This window comes from Somniosus microcephalus, chromosome 2, assembly GCF_052327205.1.
Source record: "Somniosus microcephalus isolate GS21.2 chromosome 2, FLI_Smic_1.0, whole genome shotgun sequence".
NCBI classification, from domain to species: Eukaryota; Metazoa; Chordata; class Chondrichthyes; order Squaliformes; family Somniosidae; genus Somniosus; species Somniosus microcephalus.
Genome location: NC_140988.1, coordinates 387,640,521 through 387,667,872, shown reverse-complemented (window position 1 = coordinate 387,667,872; position 27,352 = coordinate 387,640,521). Strand labels below are relative to the sequence as shown.

At 48.2% G+C, this 27,352-nt stretch overlaps 1 protein-coding gene across 1 annotated transcript in view; it reads left to right on the top strand.

Annotated features, from left to right (window-relative positions):
• Positions 1 to 27,352, top strand: part of fbxo41 (F-box protein 41) — a 323,546-nt gene that overhangs the window by 277,260 nt on the left and 18,934 nt on the right. The window contains exon 13 of the mRNA XM_085976430.1: positions 2,025 to 2,140. Coding sequence (XP_085832556.1) covers positions 2,025 to 2,140 — 116 coding nt within the window. The remainder of the gene's footprint in view (positions 1 to 2,024; positions 2,141 to 27,352) is intronic.

Sequence of the window (27,352 nt, the reverse complement as noted above, 5' to 3'; positions counted from 1 at the left end):
GTCTGTTATCTCACCGTGTTTAGTGACTGGGTCTGTTATCTCACCGTGTTTAGTGAGTGGGTCTGTTATCTCACCGTGTTTAGTGACTGGGTCTGTTATCTCACTGTGTTCAGTGAGTGGGTCTGCTATCTCACCGTGTTTAGTGAGTGGGTCTGTTATCTCACTGTGTTCAGTGAGTGGGTCTGCTATCTCACCGTGTTTAGTGAGTGGGTCTGTTATCTCACTGTGTTTTGTCAGTGGGTCTGTTATCTCACCGTGTTTAGTGACTGGGTCTGTTATCTCACTGTGTTCAGTGAGTGGGTCTGTTATCTCACTGTGTTCAGTGAGTGGGTCTGCTATCTCACCGTGTTTAGTGAGTGGGTCTGTTATCTCACCGTGTTTAGTGAGTGGGTCTGTTATCTCACCGTGTTTAGTGAGTGGGTCTGTTATCTCACCGTGTTTAGTGAGTGGGTCTGTTATCTCACCGTGTTTAGTGAGTGGGTCTGTTATCTCACCGTGTTTAGTGAGTGGGTCTGTTATCTCACCGTGTTTAGTGAGTGGGTCTGTTATCTCACCGTGTTTAGTGAGTGGGTCTGTTATCTCACTGTGTTCAGTGAGTGGGTCTGTTATCTCACCGTGTTTAGTGAGTGGGTCTGTTATCTCACTGTGTTCAGTGAGTGGGTCTGCTATCTCACCGTGTTTAGTGAGTGGGTCTGTTATCTCACCGTGTTCAGTGAGTGGGTCTGTTATCTCACTGTGTTCAGTGAGTGGGTCTGTTATCTCACCGTGTTTAGTGAGTGGGTCTGTTATCTCACCGTGTTTAGTGAGTGGGTCTGTTATCTCACTGTGTTCAGTGAGTGGGTCTGTTATCTCACCGTGTTTAGTGAGTGGGTCTGTTATCTCACTGTGTTCAGTGAGTGGGTCTGTTATCTCACCGTGTTTAGTGAGTGGGTCTGTTATCTCACTGTGTTCAGTGAGTGGGTCTGTTATCTCACTGTGTTCAGTGAGTGGGTCTGTTATCTCACCGTGTTTAGTGAGTGGGTCTGTTATCTCACTGTGTTCAGTGAGTGGGTCTGCTATCTCACCGTGTTTAGTGAGTGGGTCTGTTATCTCACCGTGTTTAGTGAGTGGGTCTGTTATCTCACCGTGTTTAGTGAGTGGGTCTGTTATCTCACCGTGTTTAGTGAGTGGGTCTGTTATCTCACTGTGTTCAGTGAGTGGGTCTGTTATCTCACCGTGTTTAGTGAGTGGGTCTGTTATCTCACTGTGTTCAGTGAGTGGGTCTGTTATCTCACCGTGTTTAGTGAGTGGGTCTGTTATCTCACTGTGTTCAGTGAGTGGGTCTGTTATCTCACCGTGTTTAGTGAGTGGGTCTGTTATCTCACTGTGTTCAGTGAGTGGGTCTGTTATCTCACTGTGTTCAGTGAGTGGGTCTGTTATCTCACCGTGTTTAGTGAGTGGGTCTGTTATCTCACTGTGTTCAGTGAGTGGGTCTGCTATCTCACCGTGTTTAGTGAGTGGGTCTGTTATCTCACCGTGTTTAGTGAGTGGGTCTGTTATCTCACCGTGTTTAGTGAGTGGGTCTGTTATCTCACCGTGTTTAGTGAGTGGGTCTGTTATCTCACCGTGTTTAGTGAGTGGGTCTGTTATCTCACTGTGTTCAGTGAGTGGGTCTGTTATCTCACCGTGTTTAGTGAGTGGGTCTGTTATCTCACTGTGTTCAGTGAGTGGGTCTGTTATCTCACCGTGTTTAGTGAGTGGGTCTGTTATCTCACCGTGTTTAGTGAGTGGGTCTGTTATCTCACCGTGTTTAGTGAGTGGGTCTGTTATCTCACTGTGTTTTGTCAGTGGGTCTGGTATCTTTTAGCTGTATTTCTGTCTAAACCTCCCTCTGTTTCTGCTTCTCTACCTCCTATTCCCCTCTTCCTTATTTGTTATCATTTTAGATTATAGAAATGAATCTGTTACAATATTCTGGCTACCCAGTCCTTTATGTTGGGATCTGTATCTCTCATGATAACTATTAATGTTTCTTCCCTTTCAAGGTGTCTGTCGCAGTTTAAAATCTATTGTGGTGCATATTGGAATAACTGATTACTTTGAGGAGCCGGACAGCCCAGAAGCTCGAAAGTTGTTTGAAGAAATGGTCAACAAACTTCAGGTAGAGTCTATGGCCCGGATTTTGCGATGGGTATTGATGGCGAAATGTCAGCGTTCGCTGTCATTATCCCTCTGAAACTGACTGTAACTTCAGGATTTAGCACATGCGCATTTAAACACAGAAATCCTGAAGTTGCAGTCACTCTCTGCTCCGAGAGACTGCTCTGTGGGACACCACCACCACCCCACCCCCGCATAGCCAGCAATCAGTGAAATCAGTGGAACTGAGGAAAACTTGAGCTTTTTCGTGCTAATATCGCTGTTAAATGCCCCATTAAATGTTAAGCCTTGTTGGAATAGGTGTAACAACAACAACAACTTGTATTTATATAGCACCTTTAACATAGTAAAACGTCCCAAGGTGCTGCACAGGAGTATTTTAAGACAACAAATTTGACACCGATCCACATAAGAACAAGCCTGCTCCGCCATTCAGTAAGATCATGGCTGATCTGATCTTGGTCTCAACTCCACTTTCTTGCCCGCTCCCTATAACCCTTCACTCTCTTACCTTTCAAAAATCTGTCTACCTCCACCTTAAATATATTCAATGACTCCGCCTCCACAGCTCTCTGAGGAAGAGAATTCCAAAGATTCACGACCCTCTGAGAAGAAATTCCTCCTCATTTCTCATTTAAAAGGGTGCCCCCTTATTCTGAAATTATGCTCCCTAGTTCTAGATTCCCCCACAAGGGGAAACATCCTCTCTGCATCTACCCTGTCAAGCCTCTTCAGAATCTTATATGTTTCAATAAGATCCCCTTTCATTCTTCTAACTATTCACATAAGGATAAATTAGGGCAGGTGACCAAAAGCTTGGTCAAAGAGGTAGGTTTTAAGAAGCGTCTTAAAGGAGGAATGAGAGGCGGAGAGGTTTAGGGAGGGAATTACAGAGCTTTGGGCCTAGGCAACAGAAGGCATGACCACCAAAGGTTGAGCGATTGTAATCAGGGATGCTCTAGAGGGCAGAATTAGAGGGGCGCAGATATCTCGCGCGGGGCGGGGGAGGCGGTTGTGGGGCTGAAGGAGATTACAGAGATAGGAAGGGTCGAGGCCAGGGAGGGATTTGGAAGCAAGGATGAGAATTTTGAAATCGAGGTTCTGCTTAACCGGGAGCCAATGTAGGTCACCAAGCACAGGGGTAATGGGCGAACGGGACTTGGCGCGGGTTAGGACACGGGCAGCCGAGTTTTTTTATGACCAAGTTTATGTAGGGGGGAATGTGGGAGGCCAGCCAGGAGTGCGTTGGAATAGTCAAGTCTAGAGGTAACAAAGGCATGGATGAGGGTTTCAGCAGCGGATGAGCTGAGGCAAGGGCGGAGACGGGCGATGTTACGGAGGTGGAAGTAGGTGGTCTTTGTTATGCTGCGGGTAACTGGGGTTTTAACAGTGTATTGACTGCTAAACAACTGTTCTGGCCCTGAAAAACTAATTTTTATATTTGTGGAATGTCAGATTTCTCCATTATGATAAAAATTACTAGATTTAGAAAAAAATTAAAACCTTTTTTTTAAAGTTTGTTCATATTTCAACTTGTACCTTAACTGTGATCAATGTCCAAATTTTGCTCCCTGTTGCATTTTTAAAAAGTGCAGATAATCAGTACTTTTCATTTCCTGGTTTGCTGTCTGTGAGAATTCTTCAATGTGATTGGCTGCTTAGCTTGATGACGTCGCGGCTGTATCACGCTAGGAATCTCCTATTGACAGCGCTACAATCAATTACACGTCGAGAAACCTAAAGTTTTCACAGCAGCTTTCTTCAAGGTCAGCAGCGATCGCCGTCTCTATGTGCCCTGCAGTCTGCAATAATCTTAAATCCCACCAGGCCAAACCAATATTTACGATAGTAGGACTTATCTTTTAGTATTCAGTAATCACTAAATAAATCAATTTATTTTTTCCAGTTGCTTAAATTGCTTGACAAACGATGTGATATTCTATGAATTATAGAAGCATGATATATATATGCTTGAACAAATGAATGCCAAACTATGGACATAACCAAACAGCAACAGAACTCGAGAGCTAGAAAGCAGCTCTGCAGAAGCCTGAAGGCCGAGGTCCAACAAAAAACTCGCGACCTAAAGAACAGATGGTGGGTGGAGAAAGCACAGGAGATCCAGCAGCTAGCCGACAACCACGATGTGCGTGGATTCTTTAGCGTAGTCAAGACCATCTACGGCCCAAGCACCCAAGGCCCTTCCCCACTGCGGGCCAAGAACGGAGAGGTACTCATCAAGGACAGGGAAGCAGTCAGTGCCTGCTGGAAGAAGCACTTTGAAGATCTCCTTAACCACGACTCTGTCATCGACGCGAGTGTCCTCAACTCCATCCCACAGCATGCTACCCGCCACCATCTCAGCACAACCCCAGCCCGGCATGAGGTTAAAAAGGCCATCCGACAACTGAAGAACAACAAGGCCTCAGGAGCAGATGGAATCCCCGCCGAGGCACTAAAGCATGGCGGAGAAGCACTACTGGCGCGAATTCATGAACTCATTTCTCTTATCTGGAAGGAGGAGAGCATGCCAGGGGATCTCAGAGACGCCGTAATTGTGACCATCTTCAAGAAAGGTGACAAGTCCGATTGCGGTAATTACAGAGGAGTTTCCCTGCTATCTGCCACAGGGAAAGTCATCGCAAGAATCCTCCTCAATCGCCTTCTCCCAGTGGCCGAAGAGCTCCTCCCAGAGTCGCAATGCGGATTCCGCCCACTAAGGGGCACAATGGACATGATCTTCACCGAGGGCCAATTACAAGAGAAATGCAGGGACCAGCACCAACCGCTATACATGGCCTTCTTTGACCTCACAAAGGCCTTTGACACCGTCAACCGTGCGGGACATTCAGGATGGAAAGACTAATTGGGCCAGGGGTTCCCACACGCTGGAAATTAAGTGCCCAATTAGGGGGAAATCGCACTTTTTTCCCACTTCACATCGGAGTCCTGACACGAAAACCACCTGACACGCCCCAGCCCGACCACAATGGCAAAATCGAGCCCTAAGTATTCTGCGGCGATTGTCTCACCTCCTGACTCCCCAAAGCCTTTCCACCATCTACAAGGCGCAAGTCAGGAGTGTGATGGAATACTCTCCACTTGCCTGGATGAGTGCAGCTCCAACAACACTCAAGAAGCTCGACACCATTCAGGATAAAGCAGCCCGCTTGATTGGCACTCCATCCACCACCTTCAACATTCACTCCCTCCACCACCGGCGCACTGTGGCTGCAGTGTGTACCATCTACAAGATGCACTGCAGCAACTCGCCAAAGCTCCTTCAACAGCACCTTCCAAACCCGCGACCTCTACCACTTAGAAGGACAAGGGCAGCAGACACATGGGAACATCACCACCTACAAGTACCCCTCCAAGCCACACACCATCCTAACTTGGACCTGTATCGCCGTTCCTTCACTGTCGCTGGGCCAAAATCCTGGAACTCCCTTCCCAACAGCATTGTGGGTGTACCTACACCATATGGACTGCAGCGGTTCAAGAAGGCGGCTCACCACCATCTTCTCAAGGGCAATTAGGGATGGGCACTAAATGCAGGCCTAGCCAGCGACGCCCACATCCCATCAATGAATAAAAAAAAACTAAGGGGCACAATGGACATGATCTTCACCGCACGTCAATTACAAGAGAAATGCAGGGAACAGCACCAACCGCTGTACATGGCCTTCTTTGACCTCACAAGGGCCTTCAACACTGTCAACCGTGAGGGATTATGGAGTATCCTCCTCAAATTCGGCTGCCCTCAAAAGTTTGTCACTATCTTCCGCCTGCTTCACGACGACAGGCAAGCCGTGATCCTGACCAGCGGTTCCACCACAGACCCAATTCACGTACGAACCGGGGTCAAGCAAGGCTGTGTCATCGCACCAACACTCTTCTCAATCTTCCTTGCTGCAATGCTCCATCTCACCCTCAGTAATCTCCCCACTGGAGTGGAGCTAATTTACAGAACAAACGGGAAACTGTTCAACCTCCGTCACCTCCAGTCCAGATCCAAGGTCGTCCCATCCTCTGTCATCAAATTACAGTATGCAGACGATGCTTGCTTCTCTGCTCACTCAGAGGTCGAACTCCAAACCATCGTAAACACCTTCACCGAAGCATACGAGAGATGGGCCTTGCACTAAACATCCGTAAGACAAAGGTCCTCTACCAACCTGCCTCCGCCACACAGTGCTGCCCCCCAATTATCAAAATCCACGACAAGGCCTTGGACAACGCGGACCACTTCGGGAGCCTACTGTCAACAAGGCAGACGTCGACGACGAACTCCAACACCGCCTTCAGTGTGCCAGTGCAGCCTTCGGTCGCCTGAGGAAGAGAGTGTTTGAAGACCAGGACCTCAAACCCGGCACTAAGCTTATGGTCTACAGGGCAGGAGTGATACCCGCCCTGCTGTACGCCTCAGAGACATGGACCATGTACAGCAGGCACCTCAAAGCACTGGAGAGGTACCACCAACGCTGCCTCCGCAAGATCCTGCAAATCCATTGACAGGATAGGCGCACCAATGTCAGTGTTCTCGCTCAGGCCAACATCCCCAGCATCGAAGCTCTGACCACGCTCAGTCAGCTCCGATGGACGGGTCACATTGTCCGCGTGCCTGATACGAGACTCCCAAAACAAGCGCTCTACTCAGAGCTCCAGCATGGCAAGAGAGCCCCAGGTGGGCAGAGGAAACGCTTCAAGGACACCCTCAAAGCCTCCTTGAAAAAGTGTAACATCCCCACCGACACCTGGGAATCCCTGGCCAAAGACCGCACAAAGTGGAGGAGAAGCATCCGGGAAGGTGCTGAACACCTCGAGTCTCTTCGCCGGGAGCAAGCAGAAGCCAAGCGCAGGCAGCGCACGTCAACCCAAGCACCCCACCCACCCACCCCTTCAACCACCGTCTGCCCCACCTGTGAGAGACTGTAGGTACCGCATTGGACTCATCAGCCACCTGCGAGCTCATTTTTAATGTGGAAGCAAGTCATCCTCGGTTCCGAGGGACTGCCTAAGAAGAAGATAACCAAGTGAATTATTATCAAGGGTACCCTAAATCCTTGAGTCTGGTGTAAGAAATTAGAAGTGCATGTAACAAGGGCAATACGGTAATTATGGGGGACTTTAATCTACATATTGACTGGGCAAATCAAATTACCACTAATGGTGTGGAGGACGAATTCTTGGAATGCATGCAAGATGGATTCCTGGATCAGTATGTGGAGGAACCAACCAGGGAACAGGCTATTCTGGATCTGGTACTGTGTAATGAGAAAGGGCTAATCAATAATCTTGTGGTAAAGGGGCCTTTACGGACAAGTGACCACAATATGATTGAATTTTACATTAAGTTTGAGAGTGATGTAGTTTAATCTGAAACTGAGGTCTTCAATCTAAACAGGAAACTACAAGGGTATGAGGAGCAAGTTGGCCATGGTAGATTGGGAGACTACACTAAAAGGTATGAAGGTGGACATACAATGGCTAACATTCAAGGAAATGATGCATAATTTGCAACAAACATATATTCCTCTAGGGCATAAAAACCCAAAAGGAAAAGTGATCCAACCATGGCTTACAAAAGAAATTAAAGCTAGTATTAAGTCAAAGGAGGAAGCTTATAAAGTTGCCAGAAAAAGCGGTCAGCCTGAGGATTGGGATCTTTTTAGAAATCAGCAAAGGGGGACCAAGAAATTGATAAAGAAAGGGAAAATGGAATATGAGCACAAACTAGCGAAAAATATAAAAACGGATTGTAAAAGCTTCTATAGGCATGTGAAAAGGAAAAGACTGGCGAAGGTAAATGTAGGTCCTTTACGGTCAGAGACGGGAGAATTTATAATGGGGAATGAGGAAATGGCTGCGAAATTAAATAAATACTTTGTTTCTGTCTTCACGGAGGAAGACACAAAAATCCTCCCAGAAATACGAGAAAACCAAGGGTGTGACGAGAATGAAAAACTTAAAGAAATTATTATTAGTTAAAAAACAGTACTAGCAAAATTAATGGGACTAAAAGTCGATAAATCTCAAAGACCGGATGACCTACATCCTCGGGTTTTGAAAGAGGTGGCCATTGGGATTGTGGACGCATTGGTTGTCATCTTCCAGAATCTATAGAATTTTGGAACGGTTCCTGCAGATTGGAGGATAGCAAATGCAACCCTGCTATTTAAGAAAGGAGGGAGAGAGAAAACGGGGAACTACAGACTCACATCAGTAGTTGGGAAAATGCTGGAATCTATTCTAAAGGATGCAATTACTAATAGTAAGATTGGGCAGAGTCAACATGGATTTATGAAAGGAAAATCCTGTTTAACAAATCTATTGGAGTTCTTTGAGGATGTAACTAGTGGAGTAGACAACCTCAAAGAACTCCAATAGATTTGTTAAACAGGATTTTCCTTTCATAAATCCATGTTGACTCTGCCCAATCTTACTATTAGTTTCTAAGTGCCCAGTTATTGCATCCTTTACAATAGATTCCAGCTGAAGAATTTGGAAAAGGCAGGCGTATTATCCAAAATAGATTGGAGCGAATGGGCAACACCCATCGTTCCAGTCATGAAAAAAACATTGAAAAATAACTCTGAGGAACAGAAAAAAATTTGCATCTGTGGGGACTTTAAGGTGACTGTAAACCCGGTCCTTCACACGGTACAGTATCCTCTTCCGAGGATAGAAGATATTTTCGCCTCACTATCCAGAGGGAAACGTTTCACAAAAATTGACTTGGCACAGGCATATCTACAGATGGAGGTTGAGGAGACCTCTAAAAAGTATCTCACAATAAACACACACAAAGGCCTGTACCAGTACAATCGACTGGTTTTTGCAATAGCATCAGCCCCAGCTATCTGGCAAAGAACTATGGAGCAAGTCCTGCAAGGGATTCCGGGGACTCAATGCTACCTAGACGACATCCTTATAACAGGAGAAAACGACAACGAGCACCTTGCCAATTTGGAGCAGGTGCTCACTAGGCTGAAAGAACGGGGCCTACGAGCATTAAGTTCAGAAGTACTGAAGCTTTTTTTTCATCTGTTATTCCATTTGCAGTGCAATAAACCTCTACTCTTTCCACGTATGTGGTCCAATCTTCTATTTCACCATCAAAAGCCTCAATATTACCAGATTTAGGCATTTCAGAAAAGATATGGCGCTTCCCGCGCTTTTTTTTTCTGTCTGTAGCAACGATATGGCGCTTCCCGCGCTTTCCCGCCGCTGCTACCGATAACAACGCTGTTTTACTGTGGTTTCCGTTTATTCACTGTTGGAGACTCGTTCCCGACGGAGGTCTAAACGCTGACCTGCTTGCCGCGCCGGCCGTCTCTCGAGTGCACCCTCCCAGTCCGTTATTGCTTGCCTCCGATTTCGCTGCCTGTCTCAGCTGTAGAGCCCGCCGCTGGAGCTCCAGCCTGACGCCCAGGAAGGATTAGCGCAGTACCGGTCACCAGCTTGGCCAGCTGGTGAAACCACAGTTTCTATTACTTCCTTGAGTCTTCTGGACGCTGGAGGAATCGATGTCCTTGAGGTGCTGCCGAATTGCAGGTAAGTCCGTTTCCACTTCGTCGCCACTGTAGTGTCCGTGTGTAGATAAAGACACTGAAGACAGGAGTTGGTTCATAGGTATTTACTAAGCAAGTCTGGGGGGGGGTTTCTAAAGGATATACACAATACACAGGCTTATATAGCCCAAGTGGCAATTACCGGCATTACGCACACCTGGGGCTCTTAAAGGCACATACACCACAATTGCTCTTAAAGGCACATACACCACAACTAGTGGAGTAGACAAAGGGGAACCGGTAGATGTGGTGTATTTGGATTTTCAGAAGGCCTTCGATAAGGTCCCACACAAGATGTTGGTGAACAAAATTAGGGCATATGGAATTGGGGGTAATATACTAGTATGGATTGAGAATTGGTTAACAGACAGAAAACAAAGAGTAGGGATAAACGGGTCTTTTTCAGGATGGCAGGCTGTGACTCGTGGGGTACCGCAAGGATCGGTGCTTGGGCCCCAGCTATTCACAATCTATATCAATGATTTGGATGAGGGGACTAAATGTAACATTTCCAAATTTGCTGATGATACAAAGCTTGGTGGCAGTGTCAGTTGTGAAGAGGATGTGAAGAGGCTTGTGGTGATTATTCCTTGTTTAGTAAAAGTATTGTGATTGGTTGTTTGTTAACTGCCTTGGGATATATGTTGTAATCTCATTGGTAGTTGATGTCACATGATGTGTGGTGGCCACCTTAAATTCAGGTCTTTTCCAGCTTTGGTTGGGACTAGATGTGGAAAGATGTGCTGCAGGTTTTAAAGTTAATAAAGCCTAGCTTTGGAAGGCAAATCTATTCTTTATGTCAAGGCTTCAAGGGGATCTCGACAGGCTCAGTGAGTGGGTGAGAACATGGCAGATGGAATATAATGTGGATAAATGTGAAGTTATCCACTTCGGTAGAAAAAACAGAAAGGCAGAATATTTCCTAAATGGTGAAAGATTGGGGAATGCAGATGCTCAAAGGGACCTGGGTGTCCTTGTACATGAGTCACTTAAAGTGAATGTGCAGGTGCAGCAAGCCATTAGGAAGGCAAATGGTTTGCTGGCCTTCATTACAAGAGGATTTGAGTACAGGAGTAAAGAAGTCTTACTCCAATTATATAGGGCCTTGGTGAGACCACACCTGGAGTACTGTGTACAATTTTGGTCTCCTTACCTAAGGAAGGATATACTTGCCATAGAGGGAGTGCAACGAAGGTTCACGAGATTGATTCCTGGGATGGCGGGACTGTCGTATGAGAAGAAATTGAGTAAACTAGGCCTGTATTCTCTTGAATTCAGAAGAATGAGAGGGGATCTCATTGAAGCATAAAAAATTATTACAGGGTGGATGCTGGGAGAATGTTTCCCTTGGCTGGGGAGTCTAGAACCAGGGGCCACAGCCTCAAGATAAAGGGTAGGCCATTCAGTACTGAGATGTGAAGAAATTTCTTCAGACAGAGGGTGGTGAATCTTTGGAATTCTCTACCCCAGAGGGCTCTGGAGGCTCAGTCATTGGGTATATTCAAAACAGAAGTCGATAGGTTGCTGACTAGTAAGGGCATCAAGGGATATGGCGATAGGGCCGGTGAATGGAGTTGAGGCAGAAGATCAGCCATGATCTCATTGAATGGCGGAGCAGGCTCGAAGGACAGAATGGCCGACTCCTGCTCCTATTTCTTACGTTCTTATTAACTGTGTAATGTCAAAAACTCCGACCAATGACAACAACCTGAATGACACTTGGGTTCGGCACATGAACAAAGCTGTCTAACACTGTTAAACTGTCCAGTGACGGGAAACTTTGTGTGGGGCCTGGAGCTAAAGGAAACAGGAAAACTAAATACAAAGAGATCTGGATAGTTTGGAGGGGGAGGTCTGTTGGTGGCAAATGGTATTTAGCGTGGAAAATTGCAATAGAATGATACAAGGGAAAGAAAAGAAATGGTGGGAATATAAACTAACTGGCTGTAGATGCTAAGATACAGCACAGGAATCCAAGGGTATTGGTGAATATCTCACTGAAAGCAACGGGAGATGAATTATATAGCAACAGTAAGGAAAGCTAACTGGATCTTGGGATACATAGCCAGAGGGACAAATCCCAAGAGATAATATAAGGCACTGGTCGTCCACATCTGGACTATTGTGTAGAATTCCGGTACTACAGCAAGGATATTTAGGCATTGGAGGAAGTGCAGAAAATGGCCCCCAACTGATACTCAGCTTAAGACATCTCAGTTGTGAGGAGATGTAGAAAAGCCCAGGATTGTTTATTCCGGAGAAGACAGGGCTCGGGGAGATTCAAATATTCAAAATCATTAAGGGAATGGATAACTTGAATCCTGATAGTATATTGAGGCACCAGTCTCTTATCTAATAAAGATACAGAGGTAAGAAGAAGCTAGTGCACAGGTACAAGAAATAATCCAAAAGGCTAGTGGAATGTTGGCCTTAATTTTAAGACGGTCGGAATTCAAACGTGAGGCAATGATGCTTCATTTGTACTAAGCTCTGGTCAGAAGTACTACGTTCGGTTTTGGACACTAAACCTCAGGAAGGATTTATTAACCTTGGAGAGACACGGCACAGATTCAGAAGAATGATACCAGGGCTTAAAGTGTTAAATTATGAGGACATGTTGCATAGTCTAGGATTGTATCCTACAGTGCAAACCATCAGGTCCTGGAAATGTGTCTCTCTTAAGTCCAATTATTTTCTCCATTACCATTTTTATACTTTTAAAGCTATTAAGTTCCTCTTCCTCCATTGTAAAAATGAATAAAAAGTACCAAAAAAGGCTGCTAATTCCTTATTATCCATTATAATGTAGCCTGCATCAGACTTTAATGGGCCCACATTCCCCTTTACAATTCACATAGAATAGAATCACAGAATCTAATTTTGAACATCTCTATTAAATCTTCTCTTATCCTTCTCTGCTCTAAGGTGAACAATCTCAGCTTCTCCAGTCTCTCCATGTAACTGAAGTCCCTTATCCCTTGTACCATTCTAGTCAATCCCCTCTGCACCCTCTCCAAGGCCTTGACATCCTTCCTAAAGCATGGCGCCCAGAATTGGATACAGTACTGCGGCTGAGGCCTAACCAGCGTTTTATAAAGGTTTAGCATTACTACCTTGCTTTTGTACTATATTGGATCAACAGGTGGGGGGGAGTCAGGTGGTTAATAATTAAAAATCACGAAACACGACCCCACATATGGCACTTAATTATCATATTTAAATCAGGCTCCCACAGTGCAGTTGGGAGCCTGATTTAAATTTAATGCTGGCCGGTCGGTTTCCTGGGCCTCGGGAAACCTGGCAGCAAAATGGAGATGGGAGGTGCCAGATCAAGCAGAGAAGTGCCTTTTCCAGCACTCCCTGGGGGGCCAGAAGGAGCAAGAGCGCTCCCCCCGGCCCCACCAGCAAAACTTCTGCTGATCATGGCCTCTCCTTGCTGCAGCAATTGGTCGATATGCCATCCCCTTCCCTTCCAAACCTGTGATTCCGAGCCTCCCTTCCCGTGATTAGCCGACCCCACCCCCTACATCAACCGATCTTTGCCTTCCTCCCGATTGCTGTGCTCCGACCCCATCCCCCCCTGCTCTCCCCTGTCAATCTAGCCGGATGCTGTGCTGGAAACGTAATAATAAAATGATAATGAGGTCCTGGCATTAATTTTAATGTTTAGTAGGACCTCCGCATTCAAAGGATTTCCAGGTCTCCCCCCTCCCCTGCCCCCAGCAACATGCTCCCCCACTCCCTCCCCATAAATGTCAGGGCCAATATCTCTATTTATAAAGCCCACAATTCCATATGCCTTTTTAACCACCTTCTCAGCTTGCCCTGCCATCTTCAAAGATTTGTTTATGTACACCCCCAGGTCTCTGGTCCTACACCCACTTTAAAATTGTACTATTTAGTTTATATTGTCTCTGCTAATTCTTCCTTCCAAAATGACTCACTTCACACTTCTGCATTAAATTTCATCGACCATGCATCTGCTCATTTCACCAGTCTGTCTATGTCCTCCTGAAGTCTGTTACTATCCTCCACACTGTTTACTACATTTCCGAGTTTCGTATCATCTGCAAACTTTCAAATTATGCCCTGTATACCCAAGTCCAGATCATTAATCTATATCAAAAAGAACAGTGGTCCTAATACTGACCCTGAGGGACACCACTGTTTACTTCCCTCCATTCTGAAAAACAACCATTCATGACGACACTCTGTCCCTTAGCCAACTTTGTATCCAAGCACCCACTGCCCCTTTAATCACACCCGTTTCAATTTTGCTAACAAGTTTATTATGTGTTACTTTATCAAATGCCTTTTGAAAGGCATTGAGAGTAGCAAGGGCACAGAATGTACTCTGGGTGGGGGACTTCAATGTCCATGACCAAGAATGGCTCGGTAGCACCACTACTGACCATAGAAACATCGAAAAATAGGAGCAGGAGTCGGCCATTCAGCCCTTCGAGCCTGCTCCGCCATTCAGTATGATCATGGCTGATCCTCTATCTCAATACCATATTCCCGCTCTCTCCCCATACCCCTTGATGCCTTTTATGTCTAAAAATCTATCTATCTCCTTCTTAAATATATTCAGTGACTTGGCCTCCACAGTCTACTGTGGTAGAGAATTCCACAAGTTCACCACCCTCTGAGTGAAGAAATTTCTCCTCATCTCAGTCCTAAATGTCCTACCCCGTATCCTGAGACTGTGACCCCTCGTTCTAGAACCCCCCCAGCCAGGGGAAACATCCTCCCTGCATCCAGTCTGTTTAGCCCTGTCAGAATTTTATATGTTTCAATGAGATCCCCTCTCATTCTTCTAGTGAATACAGGCCTAATCGACCCAATCTCTCCTCATACAACAGTCCTGCCATCCCAGGAATCAGTCTGGTGAACCTTCGCTGCACTCCCTCTATGGTAAGTATATCCTTTCTTAGGTAAGGAGACCAAAACTGCACACAGTACTCCAGGTGTGGTCTCACCAAGGCCCTGTACAGCTGTAGCAAGACATCCTTGCTCCTGTACTCAAATCCTCTTGCAATGAAGGCCAACATACCATTTGCCTTCCTAACTGCTTGCTGCACCTGCATGTTTGCTTTCAGTGATTGGTGTACAAGGACACCCAGGTCCTTTTGTACATTAACATTTCCCATCTATCACCATTTAAATAATACTCTGCCTTTCTGTTTTTCCTACCGAAGTGGATAACTTCACATTTATCCACGTTATACTGCATCTGCCATGTGGGGCAGACGGTGGTTGAAGGGGCGAGTGGGTGGGGTGCTTGGGTTGACGTGCGCTCCTTGCGCTGCCTGCACTTGGCTTCTGCTTGCTCCCGGCAAAGAGACTCGAGGTCTTCGCCGCCTTCCCGGATGCTTCTCCCCTTTGTGCGGTCTTGGGCCAGGGATTCCCAGGTGTCAGTGGGGATGTTGCACTTTTTCAAGGAGGCTTGAAGCGTTTCCTCTGCACACCTGGGGCTCTCTTGCTGTGTCGGAGCTCCGAGTAGAGCACTTGTTTTGGGAGTCTCGTATCGAGCATGCGGTCGATGTGGCCCGTCCATCGGAGCTGATTGAGCATGGTCAAAGCTTCGATGCTGGGGATGTTAGCCTGAGCGAGAACACTGACGTCGGTGTGCCTATCCTGCCAATGGATTTGCAGGACCTTGCGGAGGCAGCGTTGGTGGTACCTCTCCAGTGCTTTGAGGTGCCTGCTGTACATGGTCCATGTCTCTGAAGCATACAGGAGGGCGGGTATCACTACTGCTCTGTAGACCATGAGCGTGGTGCTAGGTTTGAGGTCCTGGTCTTCAAACACACTCTTCCGAAGGCTACACTGGCACACTGAAGGCAGTGTTGAACTTCGTCATCAATGCCTGCCCTTGTTGACAGTAGGCTCCAGAGGTATGATAAGTGGTCCACGTTGTCCAAGGCTCATCATGGATTTTGATAATCCAGGAGCAGAATTGTGTGGCGGGGGCAGGTTTTTTGTCTTATGGATGTTTAGTGTAAGGCCTATGCTCTTGTACGCTTTGGTGAAGGTGTTGACGATGGTTTGGAGTTCGACCTCAGAGTGTGCGCAGACGCAAGTGACATCTGCATACTGTAATTCGATGACAGAGGATGGGATGACCTTAGATCTGGACTGGAGGCAATGGAGGTTGAACAATTTCCCGTTTGTTCTGTAGATTAGCTCCACTCCAGCGGGAATTCTACATGTTATTGTCACTCTTCCCTAAAGGACCCGCACAACAAGATTATTAATTAACCCCTTCTCATTGTACAATACCCAATCTAGGATAGCCTGTTCCCGGGTTGGTTCCTCAACGTACTGGTCTAAAAAAAATCTTGTACACACTCCAGGAATTCATCCTCCACAGTATTATTACTAATTTGGTTTGACCAGTCTATATGTAGATTAAAGTCACCAATGTAGGAACGGAGGTTCCTATCAAAAAGACTGAGTTCGACTCAGGCAATTAAAACAATGAACTTTAATGAAACAAAACAAGTTTAAACTGGAAACTGCTAGAACACATCAATTACAGGTCTACTCTCCTTGAGAGCTCCACGAGGACTGATCCTCTGGGCAGAAGTTCTTCCCGCCATTGGGGCATCACGTGACTAACGGCATGACATCATCACGTTGAAACCGCGCTGTAAAGGTAACTAGACATTGTACAGTCAAACAGTGTAATTAAAGGTACAGGCACAGACAGTAACTACATTGCTGTTAAAGGAATTATGTACAACCGCTCTGAGTCCTTTGGTGGCTCCGCCACATGCGCCCCCCCCAGAATTGTCTTTAACAGAAAAAGTGAGGCAAGGAGGACGCCTGACATGCCTGTCCGATCGACTTCGATACCCTGGTAGAGGAAGTTGATGACCGGTGGTCGAGTTGGCAGTCGGTTGTGGTTGAGCAGGTGCGGCGAGCGCGGTCGAGTTGGCAGGCGGCTTTGGTTGATCTGGTGCGCCGGCTGCGGGCGGTCGGCCACGTTTGGGTGGTTGAGCGACTACGACAGGGTGGTCCAGGTCCAGGTGAGCCGGCTTCAAGCGATCCACCGAGATGTGATCCGGCTTCCCTCCGACGTCGACTGAAAAGGATTTGTCTCCTGGTTTGATGACGCGGAAAGGACCAGTGTAAGGGGGCTTGAGCGGATCCCGGTGAGCGTCGTGGCGGATGAATACATACTCCGCATTCTTCAGTCCCGGTGGCACGTAGGAGTTCTGCAAACCGTGATTGGACGTAGGTACCGGAGCGAAGCATCTGGCCACTTCCTGGTGGCGAACGAGTTGCTGGGAGGCGGACCATGGCTCCGTGGGAGAAGGGAGGAAATCCCCTGGTACTCGGAGCGGCTGGCCATAGACGAGTTCAGCTGAAGACGATTGTAGGTCATCTTTGGGCGCCGTACGAAGACCCAAAAGGACCCATGGAAGTCTGTCCACCCATCCTGCACCTTGAAGACTGGCCCAAAGAGAGGCTTTAAGCGACCTGTGGAATCGCTCGCAAAGGCCGTTCGTCTGTGGATGATAGGCGGTGGTGCGATGAAGTTTGGTGCCGAGCCCCTGAGCCACAGCGTTCCAAAGCTCCGAGGAAAATTGTGGCCCGCGGTCAGAAGAGATGTCCGCCAGTACCCCGAAACGGGCAACCCAACAGGAGATGAAAGCTCTAGTGACGTCTGCCGAAGTGGTGGAAACCAAAGGAATTGCCTCTGGCCACCTAGTGGTGCGGTTCACCATGGTGAGGAGATAAGTATAACCCTGGGAAGGCGGAAGCGACCCACAAGGTCCACATGCACGTGGTCGAAACGACGCTCTGGAACAGTGAACGCAACCACTGGAGCTTTAACATGACGCTGGACTTTGGCCTTCTGGCAGACGACGCAGGTATTAGCCCAGCCACGGACATCGAGGTGCATACCTTTCCAGACGAGCTTCGCCGACATAAGCCGTTGCGAAGCCTTCATCCCAGGGTGCGACAGCCCGTGTATGGCATCAAAAACCTTCCAGCGCCATGCGACTGGCACGATAGGTCGAGGAAAGCCCATGGAGACGTCGCAAAGGAGCGTGGCGCCTGCGGCCTGGAAAGTGACGTCGGTTGCTTGGAAGCTAGAGGGAACGGTTCTATATGATTGGACCTCAGAGTCCGAGGCCTGGTCTGCAGCCATGAGGGCGTAGTCGATCCCCAGGTGCACCGCGTGGACCGTCGCACGGGAGAGGCAATCCGTCACCAGGTTGTCCTTACCAGACACATGTTGAATGTCCGTGGTAAATTCAGAAATGAACGTCAGGTGACGTTGTTGACGAGCGGACCACGGTTCGGCGGTCTTGGCCATGGCGAATGTAAGGGGTTTGTGGTCGACAAAAGCCGTGAAGGGACGCCCCTCCAATAAAAACCGAAAATGGCGAATGGTGAGGAAAAGGGCCAGTAGCTCCCGACCGAAGGTGCTGTACTTTTTTTCATTCTTCCGTAGTTGACAGCTGAAAAACGCCAGCGGTTGCCACGTGCTGTTGACCCACTGTTCTTGCACTGCACCGATGGCGTAGTCTGACGCGTCGGTGGTAAGGGCGATGGTGGCACCTGGAAGTGGGTGCGCCAGCATGGTTGCGTTGGCCAAAGCGTTCTTGGTGTCGCCGAATGCCTGGACCATCTCGGCTGTCCAGCTGAGGGGATCTTTACCGGACTTGCCCTTGAGGGCCCCGAACAAGGGTTGCATGAGTTGAGCCGCCTTGGGGACAAAACGATGGTAGAAGTTGACCATCCCCAGGAACTTCTGCAAGGCTTTGACTGTCGACGGCCGCGGGAAAGAGGTAACCGCTTCAACCTTCGTCATCAAAGGGACGGCGCCGTCCGATGTTATGCGATGTCCCAGGAAATCGATCTGTTGCAGGCCGAACTGGCACTTGGCCGGGTTGATGATTAAACCATGTTGGCTGAGGCGCGTAAAGAGGGAACGCAAATGGGAGATGTGCTCCTCCTTGCTGGCACTGGCGATGAGAATGTCATCAAGATAGACGAAGATGAAACGCAGGTCTCGAAGAACGGAGTCCATTAAACGCTGGAACGCCTGTGCTGCGCTCTTTAAGCCAAACGGCATCCGCAGGAACTCAAAGAGGCCAAAAGGGGTGATGACCGCAGTCTTCGGGACGTCTTGTGGATGCACTGGAACCTGGTGATATCCACGGATGAGGTCGACTTTAGAGAAGATAGAATTTCCCGTCAAATGGGCCGAGCAATCCTGGATATGCGGGATCGGGAACCGATCCAGAGTGGTGGCGTCGTTGAGGCGTCGGTAGTCATCGCATGGTCGCCAGCCGCTGCCTGGTTTCGGCACAATGTGGAGAAGCGAGGACCAGGGACTCTTGGATCGCCAAATGATCCCGAGCCGCTCCATCGTGTCGAACTCCGCCTTCGCAGCCGCAAGCTTGCCGGGTTCGAGCCTTCTAGCCCGTGCATAAACCGGGGAGCCAGTAGTGGTGATGTGATGTTCAACACCATGCCTCGTTGCCGAAGAGGAGCAGGTGGGGCTTGTCAGCTCCGGAAACTCCCCGAGGAGCCGCGTGAAGTCATCCGGAGGAGGGAAAGCACAGGCAATGGAGCGCGACACGGAGGTACCGTGGTAGCACGGAATCGAGTGGAAGGTGGCCGCGTTGATCAGCCGGCGGTGCCGGACATCGACAAGTAGGCTGTTGGCACACAGAAAATCCGCCCCTAGGATAGCCTGTGAGACTGTGGCCGTGACGAATTCCCAAAAGAAGCGCTGACCGCCGAAACAGACTTCGACCCGCCGCTTTCGGAACGTTCGAATTGCTGCGCCATTAGCCGCTACGAGGGAAAAACCGAGGTTCCCAGTCTGCATGTCGAGCTTCGACGCAGGTAGAATGCTACACTGTGCCCCGGTGTCACAAAGAAAACGGCGGCCCGAGAGGGAATCGGTGATATAAAGGAGTTTCCCCGTAGATCCGACGGCCAGCGCCACCGCGGAACAAGAACATAAGAACATAAGAAATAGGAGCAGGAGTAGGCCAATCGGCCCCTATAGCCTGCTCCACCATTCAATAAGATCATGGCTGATCTGATCCTAACCTCAAATCTTCTATCACTCTCCGTCCCACCCGAACCCATGTGATCTCCCGGGAGAGGCGAAAAACCAGATAAAAAACCCAATGGCCAATTTGGGGAAAAAAATCTGGGAAATTCCTCTCCAACCCATCTAGGCTTGGTCATCCGTCGCCAGGGACGCCACCTGCGCTTTCTTGGGTTTTTTTGGGCGAAAAACTGCAGGGGGAACGGCAGCATCGTGCCTTCGCACCAAAACGGGTGTGGTAGGAGCACCAGCCCGCTGTAGGAGGAGCTGGAACCGCGTCTGTGGGGGATGGGCGCCTCGTGGCCGCGCAGCACTGCTGGGTAACCGTGAAAATCTTATCGGCTTCGGCCGCAAGGCCGGCGCAGTCTGTAATGTCGGATCTGGCTAGGGCAGCCTGAACCTGTTCAGGCATTTGATAGAGGAAAAGCTCCCGGAAGAGGAAACATTCCGGTTCAGCACCCAAGAACGTGAGCATTTGGCTCATGAGTTCGGACGGTTTGGAGTCCCCAAGGCCGGGCAGCGTGATGAGCCGGCGAGCACGCTCCGACTTTGAGAGCCCGAAAACCTGAAGCAACCGCGCCTTAATTGCATCATACTTGCTGTCAGTAGGAGGACTACCGAGGAGGCTGATGATCCGTGATGCAGTTGCGCTGTCGAGGGCGGAGACCAAGTAATAATAACGGGTCTGATCCGCGACGATGTTCCTAATGGCGAACTGGGCTTCAGCCTGGATAAACCAGGCGTCTGGTTGTTGCTCCCAGAACTGTGGCAGTTTCAGCGTGACGGCGTTCGTGTCCATGTTGAATCTTCCATGAAAATCGTTCGTAGAATTCGGGGTCACCAATGTAGGAATGGAGGTTCCTATCAAAAAGATTGAGTTCAACTCAGGCAATTAAAACAATGAACTTTAATGAAACGAAACAAGTTTAAACTGGAAACTGCTAGAACACATCAATTACAGGTCTACTCTCCTTGAGGGCTCCACGAGGACTGATCCTCTGGTCAGAAGACTGACGTCATCACGTTCTTCCCGCCATTGGGACATCACGTGACTAACGGCATGACGCCATCACGTTGAAACCGCGCTGTAAAGGTAACTAGACATTGTACAGTCAAACAGTGTAATTAATGGTACAGGCACAGACAGTAACTACATTGCTGTTAAAGGAATTATGTACAACCGCTCTGAGTCCTTTGGTGGCTCCGCCACACACCCATGATTACTGTAGTACGCTTGTTACATGCATCTCAAGTTTCCTGTTTGATGCCATCCCCTACATTACCACTACTGTTTGGAGGCCTATGGACAACTCCCACCAATGTTTTCTGCCCCTTGGTGCTTCTTAGCTCCACCCAGACTGATTCTACATCTTTATTTTCTGAGCCAATATCCTTTCTCACTATTGCTCTGATTTCGTCTTTTACTAACAATGCCACCCCACCTCCTTTTCCTTTTTACCTGTCCTTCCTAAATATCAAATATCCTTGGATATTCAGCTCCCAGCCTTGATCACCCTGCAGCCATGTCTCCGTAATCGCAATTATATTGTATCCGTTTACATCTATTTGCATGTCCCTGAAGGACTTAACTGCCAGTCTGGGCCTGCGACAGGTGGTGAGAGAACCAACACGATGGAAAAACTTTTCTTACCTTCCTCACCGATCTACCTGTCGCAGAAGCATCTGTCCATGGCAGCATTGGCAGCAGTGACCATCGCACAGTCATTGTGGAGACCAAATCCCATCTTCACACTGAGGATACCCTCCATCGTGTTGTGTGGCACTACCACCGTGCTAAATGGGATAGATTCAGAACAGATCTAGCAGCTCAAAACTAGGCATCCATGAGGCGCTGTGGGCCATCAGCAGCATAGCAATTGTATTCCACCACAATCTGTAACCTCATGGCCCGGCATATCCCTCACTCTACCATTACCACCAAGCCAGAGGTCCAACCCTGGTTCAATAAGGAGTGTAGAAGAGCATGGCAGGAGCAGCACCAGGCATACCTAAAAATGAGATGCCAACCTGGGGAAGCTGCAACACAGGACTACATGCATGCTAAAAAGCAGAAGCAGCACGCTATAGACGGGGCTAAGCGATCCCAAAATCAATGGATCAGAACAAAGCTCTGCAGTCCTGCCACATCCAGTCATGAATGGTGGTGGATATTTAAACAACTAACGGGAGGAGGAGGCCCCATGAATATCCCCATCCTCAATTATGGTGGAGCCCAGCACGTGAGTGCAAAAGACCAGGCTGAAGTGTTTGCAACCATCTTCAGCTAGAAGTGCCGAGTGGATGATCCATATCGGCCTACTTCTGGGGTCCCCACCATCACAGAAGCCAGTCTTCAACCAATTCGATTCACTCCACGTGATATCAAGAATTGGCTGAGCACACTGGATACAGCAAAGGCTGTGGGCCGCGACAACATCCCGGCTATCGTGCTGAAGACTTGTACTCCAGAACTAGCCGCACCTCTAGCCAAGCTGTTCCAGTATAGCTACAACACTGGCATCTATCCGACAATGTGGAAAAGTGCCCAGGTATATCCTGTCCACAAAAAGCAGGACAAATCCAACCCAGCCAATTACCGCCCCATCAGTCTACTCTCAATCATCAGCAAAGTGATGGAAGGTGTCATTGACAGTGCTATCAAGTGGCACTTCCAGAAGCGAATTAAGAATGACTGCCCTTGACATCAAGGCAGTATTTGACCGAGTGTGGCATCAAGGAGCCCTAGTAAAACTGAAGTCAATGGGAATCGGGGGGAAAACTCTCCACTGGCTGGAGTCATACCTAGCACAAAGGAAGATGGTTGTGGTGGTTGAAGGTCAATCATCACAGCCCCAGGACATCGCTGCAGGAGTTCCTCAGGGCGGTGTCCTAGGCCCAACCATCTTCAGCTGCTTAATGACCTTCCCTCCAACATAAGGTCAGAAATGGGGATGTTTGCTGATGACTGCACAGTGTTCAGTGCCATTCACAACTCCTCAGATAATGAAGCAGTCCATGCCCGCATGCAACAAGACCTAGACGACGTTCAGGCTTGGGCTGATAAGTGGCAGGTAACATTCGCGTCACAGAAGTGCCAGACAATGACTATCTCCAACAAGCGAGAGTCTAACCACCTCCCCTTGGCATTACCATCGCTGAATCCCCACCATCAACATCCTGGGGGGTCACCATTGACCTGAAACTTAACTGGACCAGCCACATAAATACTGTGGCAACAAGAGCAGGTCAAAGGCTTGGTTTTCTGTGGCGAGTGTCTCACCTCCTGACTCCCCAAAGCCTTTCCACCATCTACAAGGCACAAGTAAGGAGTGTGATGCAACACTCTCCACTTGCCTGGATGAGTGCAGCTCCAACAACACTCAAGAAGCTCGACACCATCCAAGACAAAGCAGCCTGCTTGATTGGCACCCCATCCACCACCTTAAACATTCACTCCCTCCATCACCGGCGTACCGTGGCTGCAGTGTGTACCATCTACAAGATGCACTGCAGCAACTCGCCAAGGCTTCTTCAGCAGCACCTCCCAAACCAACGTCCTCTTCCACCTAGAAGGACAAGGGCAGCAGGCGCATGGGAACACCACCACCTCCAAGTTCCCCTCCAAGTCACACACCATCCTGACTTAGAAGTATATCGCCGATCCTTCATCGTCGCTGGGTCAAAATCCTGGAACTGCCTACCTAACAGCACTGTGGGAGCACCTTCACCACACGGACTGCAGCGGTTCAAGAAGGCAGCTCACCACCACCTTCTCAAGGGCAATTAGGGATGGGCAATAAATGCTATCCTTGCCAGCGACGCCCACATCCCATAACCAAATAAAAAAAGGCCATATACATGTCAACCGCACTACCCTCATCCACCCACAGGGGTGTAACATTTGCAATCCTCCAGTCCTCTTGACACCATTTTCATATCTAAGGAAGATTGTGGCCAGAGCCTCCGCAATTACTTCCCTCAGCAACCTAGGATGCATCCCATCCGGACCAGGTGACTTTTCTACATTGAGGACTGCCAACCTTTTAGTACCTCCTATCTATTTTTAACCCTTACCCTAACCCTACCCAATTTCTCTCGTACCTTCTCCTTTACTGCTGCATTTAGTGAAGACAGATGAAAAGTATTCAAAGAATGAGAGCGTAGAATGCGAGCCTAAGGGGAAACCATGCAAGAGAACAACAGATATAAGCGGGAGAATCGGCAGCAGAGTCAGTGAGTGACAATGCGAGTGGAAGGCGGAAATCTGAGAAAGAAATTCAAAAGTAATATCACTGCCGCGGAGGAAGCGGATTGGTAGGTAACCGATCAAGTACTTAGAGAAAAAATGGTGGGAGAGAGAGTGGCCTCGAGAGTAAAAAGCGTCAGGAGAGAGAGAGAGAGAGTGGCCCCAATAGTATAAAGCGGGTGGGAGAGAGCAAGTGGCCCCAACAGTATAAAGCAGTTTGAGAGAGAGACTGGCCCCGAGAGTATAAAGCAGAGGGAGCATGGCCCCAAGAGTATAAATCGGCAGGAGAGAGAGAGGTCAAGGAGTGCGGTAAAAAAACACCTAAAGTGACATCAGCACAAGGGAACATCATAAGAACATAAGAAATAGGAGCAGGAGTCGGCCATTTGGCCCTTCGAGCCTGCTTCGCCATTCAGTAAGGTCATGGCTGATCTTCTACCTCATCTCCACTTTCCTGCATTATCCCCATATCCCTTGATTCCCTTAATATTCAAAAATCTATTGATCTCTGTCTTGAATATACTCAACGACTGAGCCTCCACAGCCCTCTGGGGTAGAGAATTCCAAAGATTCATCACCCTCTGAGTGAAGAAATCTCTCCTCATCTCAGTCCTAAATGGCCAACCCCTTATTCTGAGACTGGGACTCCTAGTTCTAGACTCCCCTGCCAGGGGAAACATCCTCCCTGCATCTACCCTGTCAAGCCCTGTAAGAATTTTGTATGTTTCAATGAGATCACCTCTCATTCACCTAAAGTCTAGAGAATATAGGCTTAGTCTACTCAATCTCTCCTCATAGGACAAGCCCCCCATCCCAGGAACCAGTCTGGTGAACCTTCGTTGCACTCCCTCTATGGCAAGTATATCCTTCCTTAGGTAAGGAGACCAAAACTGTCCACAATACTCCAGGTGTGGTCTCACCAGGGCACTATATAATTGCAGTAAGACGTCTTTACTCTTATACTCAAATTCTCTTGTAATAAAGGCCAACATACCATTTGCTTTCCTAATTGCTTGCTGTACCTGCATGTTAACTTTCAGTGAGTCATGTACAAGAGCAGCCAGGTCCCTCTGAACACCAACATTTCCCAATCTCTCACCATTTAAAAAGTACTCTGCTTTTCTGTTTTTCCTACCAAAGTGCTTTTATAGATATGTGAATAGAAAAAGATTGGTGAAGTCAAGCGTAGGTCCCTTGCAGTCAGAATCAGGGGAATTTATAATGGGGAACAAAGAAATGGCAGACCAATTAAATACATACTTTGGTTCTGTCTTCACAAAGGAGGACACAAATAACCTCCCAGAGATGTCGGGGAACATAGGGTCTGATGAAAGGGAGGAACTGAAAGAAATCAGTATTTGTAGGGAAATGGTGTTAAGGAAATTGATGGGATTGAAGGCTGATAAATCCCCAGGGCCTGATAATCTACATCCTAGGGTACTTAAGGAAGTGGCCCTAGAAATAGTAGATGCATTGCTGATCATCTTCCAACATTCGATGGCATCTGGAACAGTACCCATGGATTGGAGGGTAGCTAATGTTACCCCACTATTCAAAAAAGGTGGTAGAGAGAAAACGGGGAATTACAGACCGGTAAGCCTGACATCAGTAGTGGGGAAAATGCTAGAGTCCATCATAAAAGATGTAATAGCAGAGCACTGGGAAAACAGTGACAGGATCGGACAAAGTCAACATGGATTTACAAAGGGTAAATCGTGCTTGACTAATCTACTGGAATTTTTTGAGGATGTAACTGGTAAAATAGATAAAGGAGAACCAGTGGATGTGGTGTATTTGGACTTTCAGAAGGCTTTCGATAAGGTCCCGCATAAGAGATTAGCGTGTAAAGTTAAGGCACATGGGATTGGGGGCAAGGTACTGACTTGGATAGAGAACTGGTTGGCAGACAGAAAGCAAAGAGTTGGAATAAACAGGTCTTTTTCCGAGTGGCAGGCAGTGACTAGTGGGGTACCGCAGGGATCAGTCCTTGGGGTATGTGTACACAAATTGGCAGGGCAGGTTGAGAAAGCAGTTAAAAAGGCTTCTGGGCTTCATAAATAGAGGTATAGGGCTCAAATTTCCAAGCCCTTTGGAGGCGGGAGTAGTGGGAAATTTGCAGAATCGGGGGGCAGGAACCCATCCCACCTCCGTGCCAATGTCCCAGGAGGTGGGTATCCGACCTGTGCTGGGAGCCGCCTCCCCGAGGCGGGAAGGGGATTAGTGCCAAACAGGCAGTTTTTTGCCTAATCCCTATTTTTAGCCCTGAAGTGTGGGCTTCCCGACGGCTCCGAACCACGCCAAGTTAGCGAGGCGGACCGTCAGTCTGAAGTGGTTGGAGGGGTCGCGATGTCTGTTGTGCAGGTGAGTGATGGGTACATGTGTGCAGAGGTAAGTGTGTGAGGTAAGTGTAAAGTGTTTTAATAAGTTTTATTTACCTTTACTTTCTCCAGCAGGCTTCCTTCTTTCAGTTCTCGGGAGTCCCTGAGCTCACCGGCACAGAAAGCAGAATGGCTGCTGAACTGTCAAAAGCTGCAGCCTCTGCTTTCTGGTCTGGAGAGATCTCTAACTGAGTCTGAGTAGAAGGACTCAAGTTAGAAGACAGATTGTCGGTGTTTGACAGCTTCACAGAGCTGTCAAACGCTGATTCTTCATCTGTCAAAAGCTCTTGACAGATACATAGATACATAGAAGATAGGAGCAGGTGTAGGCCATTCGGCCCTTTGAGCCTGCTCCGCCATTCAATGAGATCATGGCTGATCATCCAAATTCAGTACCCTGTCCCTGCCTTCTCCCCATATCCCTTGATCGCTTTAGCCTTAAGAAATATATCCAACTCCTTCTTGAATATATTTAATGAACTGGCCTCCACCGCCCTCTGTGGCAGAGAATTCCACAGGTTCACCACTCTCTGGGTGAAGAAATTCCTCCTCATTTCAGTCCTAAATGGCTTACCCCTTATCCTTAGACTGTGACCCCTGGTTCTGGACTCCCCGGCCATCAGAAACATCCTTCCTGCATCTAGTCTGTCCAGGCCTGACAGAATTTTATAGGTTTCGATGAGATCCCCTCTCAGTCTTCTAAACTCCAGATGTAAGAAGTCACACAACACCAGGTTATAGTCCTTCAGTTTTATTTGAAATCACAAGCTTTCGGAGCGCTGCTCCTTCGTCAGGTGAAGTGCTACGAAGGCCAACATACCATTTGCCTCTCTTCACCTGACGAAGGAGCAGCGCTCCGAAAGCTTGTGATTTCAAATAAAACTGAAGGACTATAACCTGGTGTTGTGTGACTTCTTACATTTCTAAACTCCAG